An 11,947-nucleotide genomic window follows, 5' to 3' on the forward strand; every position below is an offset into this window, starting at 1 on the left:
AGTTTTATGATTCATTCATTGATTCAACAAACTTTTATTGAATGCTTCTATGGTGTCAGGGGCTGTTGGAAGCAATTTTTTAGATTCCCAGATCATTTTTGGAATTGCACATCCTCAAATTTAAGGATAGAGTTTGTCTTGTTTAGAATGTTTTTCCTCAAATTTCTAGGATTCGGTTGTTTACTCATCTTTGTCACATGGGATCCCTGTTCATTCATTTAAGGTTGCTCATTTGGTCACCCTGTTGATTGTGGGATTATACTGGAATAAACTGCCATGTGAGCAGGTCAGTTGCTGGCTCTCTGTGCACAAGGGCTCTCCATCCTATTGGGGATCTGTAGCTAGTTAAGGTTTCATAGGTCTTCCTTGTCCACATTGTGCTTTGGCCAGACAACAATCGTTGCTGCCGCCTGCTGCCCAGTCTCAGTGGGGGCAAGGGCCAGATAATCCAGCCGTGTCCAGGGGAGCCTCCCTAAGGAATCCACTGGAGCATTCTAAGATCCTCTCCCAGTTTCGGGCTTCCTTATAGTCCTCCATTTCTGTAAAGCTATGCTCTCCTCTGGTCTTCTCTATCAGACCCCATTTTCAGTATGTCAGAAATTCCTCAAAAGTATTGGTAAGTGGACAGACTTTTGGTTTCACAAAGCCATTAGGTTTCATGTTCTTTATTGTCATTTTTTCAGATTTGGGGAGGAAGGGAAGGCAAAGGTATTTGCAGTCTAACCACTTTTATCTAATTTCCCTCAATTGGCAGTAATTTCAATTCTGTTCAGTGGTCAGCCTGTGCTTGGAGCTTAAGTCTGTTTGAAATGCTAGACACCAGTCATAATACTCAGGAGACGGTTTACATATTTAATCCGGTTACCTCCCGTGAGTGCCACAAGCAAAGTGCGAGTAAAATGCTGTGGAGCTCTGAGTTACATCTGCATGAAGTCATCCAAGCTGGACCGCGGAGAACAAGGAGAATTAGACTTGTACAGACAGGTGTATAAAAGCGGCAAGGAGCTACTTTGGCTTGAAATGTTGAATTCATGACACAACTTAGTCACTTAAAGTGATAAGGAAAAAAAATCTGTCACATTCCTTTGCTTTTTTGTTTTATAAACTGTATGGAAAGTACAGTGAGAAAAAAATTTCCAGAGATTTAAAAAAAAGAATCTATAGACAAGAGTAACTATCAGAGATCATCTATCACAAAATTAAGGTCAAATGATAAATAAAACACATGAATTCCCATTAGTATGTGTGTGTATATATAGAGATCACTCAGTGCCTATTTGTGTGTGCGCACGTGAGTGTAAACACACACACACACACACACGCATACTACAGACGTAGATTCAGCACCAGGTAACTCCTACGGCCATCTGATACGTATTTTGAGGACTACATCATTAAACTCTTCGTTTATACTACCCGGACACTATTTAACTGGCATTTGATAGTTTTCTATTACAAGAAAGTTTAATCTAACACTTTAGAAACTATTGATAAGGTACTTTTAGGAAATGGCCCATTTTTTAGACAATGTTTTCTGCAGAACTAATGAACAGATTCTCAATTAGCATAATTGAGGGGGCAAAGGGTGGTCCTCTAGGCAGTCATTTCTGGATATATTTTTATTAAAAAATTCAACATTAAAAGAAGATTTAGTTATATATGGAAAATCCTAGCTGGGAAACTGGGGACTGAAATGGTCAAGTATGTTGCCAAGAGGAGTCCCAAATGGGGGTAACACATATTTAAGATTTTTATCTTCATCCTAAAGGGACATGGATTTTTTAAAGGTTGAAAAATAAAAATAATGCTTTAGAGGATAGTTCTAGGGCCTCAAGCCTCCTTAAGACACTACATTGTTTGGTCAAAAACACCACACTGTTTGGTAAAAAACTGACCAAAAAAGTGTCTTGAAAGCTACGATTTATGTCTCATGGCACAAAACAGTAAGCAAAACTCATTTGTTATTTTACTCCATGCAGTCTGATACCTCCACTGATTTTTTTTACATTGACCCAAAATTTAAGGAAACAAATTATTATGAATTTAGCTTTTATTCAAAATTAAATAAGCAAAAGCAAAAATTTTAAGAAACTTTTACAAATTACTTACATAAAGAAAGTTAATAGGGACAGTCACAAGTCTGCAACGAATAATTACAAAAGTATCTAGGGCAGCATGAATATAAACCATGTCACAGCATGGCAATCTAATTGTGATATGAATAAGGCATAACTAACATTTGCACCAAGACCAGAATTAAAAAATAAAACATACTTTAAAAGCTTACTTCTACATTAAGCTTCTCTTCCCTCAGATCCTTTAATGGGTTTATACTACGCACTTTTTAAAAACGAACACATCATGTCAAACTATAAATTACATAGATAGGCAGTTAATGTGAAAAGCCCCCTAAAATATACAGACTAACTGGTACTGAATTAAGTTCTCCATTTACCTTTATGTACAATTAAATGTAAACCATATTTTCACAGTTTTAAGTGTTTTATGAATAGATGCACAGTACCATGTCAGGTTTGCAATTGTTCCTGAAAACTGGCTCTAGGTTCTGCATCCATTGCCTGTCGGCCACTGGGATGCAAGTATTTACATAAATAAGAAACTGTGTCAATAGTCAAGACAGTTCAGCAAGAGCAGGATTTCCAACAAAGAATGATACTCAATACCATAGTTTACCTACTTGTGCAAATATAAGCATTACGACAGAGAAATCTGAGGCAAATTCAATTTGCAAACACTTGTATCCCTACTGTTGTAAACTTGGAATAAATGACCTTAGGCAAGTTCTGCTCTCTATGGCTTTTTTTTTTTCTTTTTAAAATGTTAAAGCCAGAGAAAATGAGCACATCCCACCCGCACGCACGCGCACACACACGCATTCCACATACACACACGGAGTTCTCGTTTCACTGTAGAATATGGTACATAGTGCAAATGCATCACAATGTAGAGGTTTAACACACAGTTGCTGTGTGTTTTTCTGTGCAAGTTCTTAGTGGTCTAAATCCTAGTTGAAGGTATTCATTTGCAGAACCACATGATTCCGGAGGTTGAAGGAAAAACAAAAACCCAAAACAGGACAGTTTCATTATATTTCTCAAACCAGCACTGGATGTGAAAGGCAGCGGACAACCTGGCCATCAACACAGCCAGATTAAGGTAACTTTAAAGGAATATCCAAGCAGTTAGTTACTTAGATTGGTCTCTAGAAAAATAGGTCAATATATGTTGTATCTTTGTCAACCGTTCCTTCAAAGACTTCATTGACAACACCGACAGCTGATAGCGGGGATCTACAGGAAGAACTGCAAGAAGCCACCAACACCAGGCAGGTCCATTGGGAGTCACCTAAAAGTCATGAACATTTTATAGTAAAACAAATATTTATTGCAATAACAATAACAAACCACCAACAAGCTAGTCTTTATTGAGCACTTTCCCGTTATCAGGTCCCACCTTAAATTCTTGAAACAATTGTGTAAGGAAGGCTATCACTATGCCTGTATAAAAGGGGAAAACTGAGGCTCAGAAATATAATACAAACTGTTCAAGGTCTCTCAGCTCACAGGGGGCAGAACCGAGATTCAAATCCAGACCTGACTCCACAGCCAATACTTTTTCCTCTGCATTGCACTGCCTTTCTCAACCTCGGGCGACTCGCATTTGGAGCCAGATAATCCGTTATGGGAACTGTCCTGTGCGTTGTAGCATGTGTAAGCAGCACCTCTGACCTCTACTAGACGCTAGTAGCACCTTCCCAGTTGTGACAGTCAAAAATTTCTTCAGGTATTGCTGAATGTCCCATTATGGCGGCAAAATTGCCCCCAGCTGTCCCTAGCTAACTGCTTTCTTAAAATATATATTTAAAGCATTAAGAAAAGTTAATGGATGGATATTTTAAAATTTCTTCAAAGAACTGTTGAATCCTAGGAAGGATGGAAAAAGGTCTCAGCTTCTAGTTTCATTTGAGACATAAACCTATCTCCAGCACAGAAGTTCCTCCGATGTTCCAAGGGCTGACTACTGGTTATTGAAAGAGCTAGGAATTTATATAAAAGAACTTTTAAGCCGCCTTTACTACACATTAAATTGCTTTTTACTGAAGCTGAAACATGAAGTTTCAGAAGGACAAAAGGGGCTATGACATCAGTGTTGATCTCAACATGAGATTTCTGTATTTGTGTACTGTTTGTTCTCAACTCGGGATTACAACCACCTCCTGCATTTCAGAGACATCAGAAATTACACTTCCGGGAATCCCGTTCCCCATTCGGTTCCAGGTGTGACTTGGCCAAGGAGAGGCCCTCCTGTGAGATGAGGAAGTTGGAAGACAGGAAGCCATTGTTCTCTGGAGACTGTTGCCAAGGGTGGCAGCTGTTAGATTTGCAGGAGCTTTTCAGCAAGCTCTTGCAGACCACCTGCTCCACTACAGCAGATGAGATACTGGGGGAGACTTCCCTGGGAGTCCTAGGAACGACAGCAGCTTGCCCCAAGTCCCTGAGCGGCAAGCACTGTGCTTCACCAGCTGGCCCCTGCGGCGGCAGATTCCCTGACCCGCTGACGATGTCCCTGATCTTCACTCCTCAGCTCTCCCAACGCTGTGTCTACTCTACATCCTACAATACACCGTTAGTCCCTGGGATATCTAGAGTGGCTGCTTTTATTTTCCTGACTGAATCCTGACGTATACATGTGACTAACAGAAAGTGGTGGTAGAAGACAGGATAATAAAAAGTGAAGGTGATAGAAAAGTAGCATTGAATTTTTCTACAAGTTGATTTGTTAACATTTAAAATTTCCTTATTCAATTTTGTCCTTCTCAAAAGCTATTTCTGTCAAGTTTAATCAGGCTCAGGTAGCCAGGATCAAACAAACATGTTGCAATTAATAATATGCTAGATACAGAATGAGTCCTCAATTTGGAGATGGTCTCATATTGAATTGCAAGTTCAGATGAAGGATTCAATTGGGATTCAGAGTTACACCAACCTTTGAAAACTGGAATGAGAGGGAGTGTGCATCACCATGAAACCTATTATCTAAGTCTTCATGTATTTATTTACAGCTACTCCTTTATGAAATCTATTACCTTCTGACCACAAACATTTTAATTCAATTCAATGAAAAAGTGCTGAGCCCTGAAAGCCAGTGCTTTGGTGAGTCTACAGTCAGATTTTCCAGAACAGCGGCCCTCCTTGTACGCTTCTTACAGTGCCTGCTGCACAGATCTGCTTACACAGCAAGTGCCTGCTATACATCAATTAGATTAAGCTTAAATGTAAACCCCAAGTACCTGAGCAAGACCATAAGAACAATAGTTTCATGAGGAGTGAAATATTAAACATGAAGAGACAAAAATGAATTCAAGTGGCAGGATACAAGTTGGGAATAAAAGGAGGTGAGAAAAGATTTTTTTCAAAGTATAGAAAATGATACCTCTCTCAACTGTCAAAGAATAACAGCAACAGCTGACTGGTTTGAAGGCACAGATGTCTCATAGTCACAATTTATAACACTATTGGGTTGTTGGAAAAGTCATGACGCATTTTTGCAACAAAAAACGTAGAAAAAATACGTCATGACTTTTCCGACAACCCAATAGATGGTACCATGTCCCATTTTTAATTCCTTATCCCACTCTGGAAAATCCTCACTTAAGGGCTTTTTCCTCCCTGCACTCACTCCTATGGGCACCTCAGCTGACACCTCTTTCCATCGCCTTCCTGTATAAAATGCAGCGGATAGCACTGCACGAGAGAATATGGTCATGATTCTAAAGATGGGAGACAAAAAGGAAATGCTGTGCAAGGAGGACAACAAAAAGAATAAAGCCTGGAAATCTACTAATTTAGGTTGACAAAAAAAAGTGAGACTTTCGGAAACAATATCAAAGCCATCATACCTGAAGGTTTTCCTCCCTCCCAGGCATGGATCCAAAATGCTGAAGAATTTGGCTTCGAAATCTGTCTCTCAAATTCTGAAACCAGCTGCAGGCTTGAGAGTAAACCAAATCATGAAGCTGTCTGAGATTCTCTCTCTCATCTTCATGCTCAACCTAGAAATACAACAGTTAGTAAGATTTCTGTGTCTAATCTTCCTTTTCTAAGATCACTGACCCTACAAAAATTGAAAAAAATAAAACCAATAAGGAATACCTATTTCAGTGCTGGATCAGAGAGTATTACTGTTATGCAACATATATCATATATTTCTGCCTCACATAATACCAATGGGCCAGACTACAGAAAGACAGCAAGGCCTGACCGCCACCTAGCCTTGCTGAGTTAGCAACACAATATTGTCAAAACCTACTAAGAGCCCCCGATTAGGAGGGGGGAGACTGAGAGTGATTTCTCGGACAAAGGTCTACATGAATTTGGAATTCCTTTTGTCTTTATGGATCACTGGCTTTTGAAAGCAGAGGGACAAAAAAGCAGATACATACAGTTGCTATAATAACAGGGAAGATTGGGGAGGGGGTTTAAGGTGCAGATGACATGGCAGAAAAGCATAACAGGACGGAAGACAAGCATAATTATATCTTTTACCAGGAAACTGGGTCAAAAAACAAAAACAAAAATACAATAAATAACTTAGCATATAAAGTCAGTATATCAAAAGATAGTGAAAAAAATATGCAATGATGAACTTTTGCTACAAAGGCCCAAGGCTGTGGCTACCTCCATCATCCCTCTGTACACCCTTCTAACTATGGGATCATGAAACTGCAAATGTACAATTAAGTGCATCAGCCTTCCAGCCTGAGATCCAGGAGTAGTCTCGTCAAAGGCAGGTGGGAAGAGGGAGCATTAACTCATCATCTCATATTGGCTTCTTTAACACACACTTATATCCCACTCACTACCTGCCAGGGAGTGCTCTGTTCCATATACATTCACGCATCTGAACAAATACCAGGCCTGACTCAGCCTTTCACACATCAAGGATGACTCAATATAAAAACAACAAAGGGACTCTGAAAACATTCTGAAATATAAAAGGTAAGTCTACAGCTCACAGGCGACAAAAGAACGTATTTTCCATTTTTGAAAGATTTGAAATGAAACACAAAACTAAAGTTTAAAAGGCATCTGCTTTTTGCACAACAGGAATGCACTTAATGCCACTGAACTATACACTTAAAAATGGTTAAAATTCAGTCCATGGCTATAGTTAAAGCACCGCCCATGCAGATGCACACAAACATTCCAGGCACTGTGCTGGGTGTTGAGCCTGGAGAAATGAAGAGGACCTAGGCTCTGGTCTCCCAAATTCTCTTATAATTCACAATGAAGAAGAGCAAGATAAGAAAAAGTAACCTGGAGATCATCTGCATAAGTAATGATGAGGGTCTCTACTAGGAAGAACTATTTCATGGGCCTGGAAAATATCAGCCTGGATGCTGCACAGCACCTAGGACAGAGTATACCAAAGTGTGCTGGAAAAGAATAGTTTGCAATACCTTAACATCTTCCAGATATTCAATGTCTGCAGTGCAGTATCCATCTTTCATTCCTCTTTTTAAAACCCTAAACCGCTTTCCTCCAACTGTATCAACCACAGACCTTCCATCAGGTAAGAAGTGTACATTTCTAATTTGCAACATACAACCATAATCTGCAAAACTAGAAGAAAAACTCTAATTAATATCAAAGTTCAAGTAACAAACATGCAAGTTCTCAACAATATTGAAAGCAAGTTCCAATATAAATAAAAACACTACTTATTTAAATACACAAAAAGCATACCTATTTTGTGTATCACTGACACACATCCCAAACTGTTTAGTTCCAGTTTGTATACTTCTTCGAATCATCAGTCTATATCTTGGCTCAAATACATGAAGAGGGCAAGGCACAGTGGGATAGGCCATAGTGCAAACAAATATTGGAACATTCTTGGTCAAGCTGAAGAAGAGAAAAGTTTCATTATTACATATCAGAACATATAACCAAAATGACTGAAGTGTGCAACAGTAATAAATTAATATAAAACAAAAAGAAATGAGCTCTAAATAAGGTGACTTTTATTCTTGGCAAGACCAAGAATTGGCATCCCTTTCATTAAGCTCACACTGACACAACAGTAACACTAAAAATCTGTTTGTGATCCTCTTATTTATACCAGGCAATCTGAATTTGAGATACCAGGTTATCCTATAGAGCTAAGTATCTTTTTTTTTTTTTTTTTTTTTTTTTTTTTTTTTTTTTTTNCGGCTGCTCAGCTCGGGCTGGACTCGAACCACTGTTGCTCAGAGCTCAAACTCTTGAGCGAGCTCTTAACCAACTGAGTCACTCAGCCGGCCCCTAGAGCTAAGTATCTTTATGAATGAAGAAGCAAGTGATTATAATTACAGTTTTATGTTAAAAATCTGTTTACATTATCTGTAACATGACCGAGCTAGTACCTTTGCACCGTAAAACACTCTTAGCTACTCTTAGATAACAATAAGAAAAAACGAGTCCCCACGAAAGACAAAAAGCAGAGCATTAAAAATTCTTAGGTATTAAACATGTTTTCAAACTCAGTATCAAAAACAGATAATTCCATAACATTTTTTCCAGATAATTAAAATGATACATTTTTCATTGCCAGATAGGCAGAAAATAAGAAGGATACAGATATAGGCAATGGCCAGCTTTGGCAAGAGTATGGAGAAAACTGACAGTGCAGGGGGCAGTTTGAAACAGCACAACCACAAGGGAGAGAATTTGGCTCTTTACATCAAAAACTTTTTTAAATGTTCACATCTTTTGAACTACTAACTGGCTCAGTTTTTTTTCCCCTCACAAGTACTATAAGAATGTTCAATGTAGCACTGTGTATAGTAACCAAAACTTAGAAGCAAAAAGAGAGGACTAGTAAAATAAATTATGACATAACCATAAATGGGATACTACGTGTAAATGTCTACATGAATGAGAAAAGGAGGTTATAAAATAATATGAATAAAATTATTCCATTTGAGTTTAAAATGTATTTTTATATATTAAAATCTGGAAGGATTTTATGCCAAAATGCCAAAGGAAATCCCCTTTGGGTTACAGATTATGGCTTTTCCCCCCTTGCTCATTTATATTTCTTAGTTCATCTTCAAAAAAGACCATAAATTACTTGTATAAAAGTAATATTTAACAAAAACATGTTTAATATACAAGTGCTAGCTCCTCTACTCTTAAAACTGTATATTCTACTGTCAACGAGCACTCTCCTTATGAACGTTGAAAACTGGGGAAAAAAACAAACAGTAGACCTATTAATCAGTAAAACTTGTAACAAAAATAGCTGCATTAGTAAGCAGCAAGATTCCCTAAAGCTTCTATCCATCACTCTCAGCTCCCCTCACATTCAACTCCATCTGTCATTCATGGATTCTACTCTTCTGTGGAGGGTCTGGTTGTGTCACTATGTTTAAGATTTAAAAGTATTATCTGCAGCTTTTTTATATCCAGCTTTTTGCAGTGTTGATCAAAAATGTTCATAATCCTCACATCAGAATATTTTCTATTATAAAATCACACAATAGCAGTTCCATGAGAAGACAAACCAATATTAATTTCTGAAAGAATAGATTGGAAGTCTTTTTTTCTACTGAAGGCCACCAGCCCAATGAAAACATCTGGTGGACACATATTGAAAAAGAAGAATCTGCAAGCACAATTAACTTTTATTTAAAAAGTGAGAAATAAAAAATATTCAATTTATATTTTGAAAAATGGAAACCAAAAGTTGTTCAATAAAAACAGCATATAAAAATTGCACTTTTGTTCTTTAGTGTATCTATTATAGTTAAAAGAAAATGAAAGAAAAAGTTAAGAAATTAAAAACCTATGAATTGAAAGAGACTCAAGTGACTGTTGAAAGACATGAAGAGAAAAGAAAGGGAGATGAAAAATACAAGAAAGGTATACAGAGCAATAAAACCAAGGCCAACCTACCCAGCCCCAATTAGCCATTATGTGCTCTCAATAGTGGCATGTGCCGCTAAATCCAAAGTTACCTCCATCCAGGCTTTTCACCTTCCCAATACTAACTCAATTCTGCTACCAGTCAATATTTTCATTAACTGAAAATTTGGCCCCTAAGTCATGCCTTCTCTCCTTCCAATTTGAGTCTCAAGTCTCAAGGTCCCACCTTCCAAACTTGTAATTGGCTAACCCCCTTGCCAATCCATGCCATTTATCCTCAGCCTTTCTCCTGTCCTGCCTTGATAGCTGAGGGTTGCTGTTCCCACCAGCTCCACCTCTCCACTCCCAATTCCAGTGCCTTAAGTCACTGTAAGAAACTCCTCCCCGACCTAAAATACTGCTTCAGTGCAAAGAGCTGAGTCAGTAATTCCTAACAGAATGCCTGGAAGTTACCAAACAAACTTTTGAAAAATTCTGTCTGTTGAGGGGAAGCTCACCGACATTTGTTTAAAATACGCCTTTGACTAGACTGGGTTGAACTAAAGACAGGAGGATCCAGCTTGCTGTGAGAAGTTTTCTCCTTACTATTTGAAAGGGTAGTAGTTCGTAATTTGATTGTGTTAATTTTTATGAGAAGAAACTTACTGTGAGAGTTCAGCAGTTTCTTCATCATATATTTTTTTTCTCTCAGACAGCTCATCAGGCAGATACTTCACTATTAATTCTTCCAACAGCTGTGTGACACAGTACCTTCTATCTGCTAGATACTAAAAAGACAATATTATTTTACATTCCAATATTTTTTCCTACAGTATAAAACAGACAAAAGTTTTAACTGATATAGTGAAGCATTTATTACATATTTATACAGTCAATTTTGAATTAACTGAATTAGTGAGAGGGAGCCTTACAACGAATGGATGATGCTGAACAGGTAAACCTGTCTGAGGTTTTGTCCAAGAACCTAAAGATGCATGGCTGCAGCTTGAACCAAGCACTCTGTGCAGACTTGTGTCTTGCTATGATCACATATCCTTCATTAGCAGCTGTCAGCTCTGCACCTGCCATTTCCCACACCACAGGCCCATTTCCATCTGACAGCTCATGGGTACCTGAAACTAGCATTTTAACTGAAACAAAAATAAGGTAAGGAATAAAGAAAATAATGCACTTGCCTTACTAAAGAAAAGCAAAACTATTCCTTTTTTTGTTCCCAATTTCAGTGGTAGTTTCCAAATAATTTTTCTTTCAGCTTCTTCTTCCACTGTCACCGCACTATCACTAGATCCTTATGAAGAAGTTGCTTTTCATATATGACATCCCCCCCACTCTATATAAAATGCTACATTTGTACTATTCCCTAAATACTCTGAAGAATTCATGCATTTTTGTGTCATTTTCTATTCCAACTGCTAAAAGCCATCTCTTTCACTCCTGCCTAAGAAAACCTATCCATCTATCCTCTAAGATCTGGTTCCAATTTTACCTTTTTTCATAAAGTCTTCTTTACTTTTCTGTCTCCCAAGAACACCATATTTTACTGTCTTTACTATATAAAAGGAAGTTACCATACCCTGCACTGTATTACATAGACAAGGATACATCATGTCTTGATAACTAAAAACTGCACAGGTGCAGGGGCCAGATCAAAGGGTATGCATAAAATTTTAGACAAAGAAAATGCCCAATACAAATTTATTTAACAAAAATGTGAGGGAAAGCTCTTGGGAGACAATGACAAGAGAAAGAGAAGGCACCCTTTAATTTGTAGATCCAGCATAAACAAGGGTTTTGTCATTATCCAGTAAAAAAGAGTAGGAAATATGAGGTTAGGAAACGGGAAATAGTAGTGGTTTTCAAATTTTAGCATGAATCAGGGCTGGTTAAAATACAGATTGCTCCAGCAGCCGCAGTGAGCGGCCGTCATGAAGCCGGCGACTGATCTGCCTCACCCGGGAAGAGCGCAATGATGGTGCCAGCTTGGGCCAGTGAAGCAACGTCCTCCACAACTAGACTGAAGA

At 38.2% G+C, this 11,947-nt stretch overlaps 1 protein-coding gene across 1 annotated transcript in view; it reads right to left on the reverse strand.

Moving 5' to 3' along the window:
• Window positions 1–2,029: 2,029 nt before the first annotated feature.
• Window positions 2,030–11,947, reverse strand: part of LONRF1 (LON peptidase N-terminal domain and ring finger 1) — a 29,853-nt gene continuing 19,935 nt past the window's right edge. Inside the window, exons 8-12 of the mRNA XM_019651009.1 lie at window positions 10,572–10,693; window positions 7,767–7,925; window positions 7,481–7,643; window positions 5,921–6,073; window positions 2,030–3,366 (exon numbers count right to left, since the gene is read on the reverse strand). Of these exons, the coding sequence (XP_019506554.1) occupies window positions 3,208–3,366; window positions 5,921–6,073; window positions 7,481–7,643; window positions 7,767–7,925; window positions 10,572–10,693 (756 nt within the window). The 3' untranslated portion in view covers window positions 2,030–3,207. The remainder of the gene's footprint in view (window positions 3,367–5,920; window positions 6,074–7,480; window positions 7,644–7,766; window positions 7,926–10,571; window positions 10,694–11,947) is intronic.

The sequence above is a fragment of the Hipposideros armiger genome, unplaced genomic scaffold (genome assembly GCF_001890085.2).
Source record: "Hipposideros armiger isolate ML-2016 unplaced genomic scaffold, ASM189008v1 scaffold_151, whole genome shotgun sequence".
Taxonomy (NCBI): Eukaryota; Metazoa; Chordata; class Mammalia; order Chiroptera; family Hipposideridae; genus Hipposideros; species Hipposideros armiger.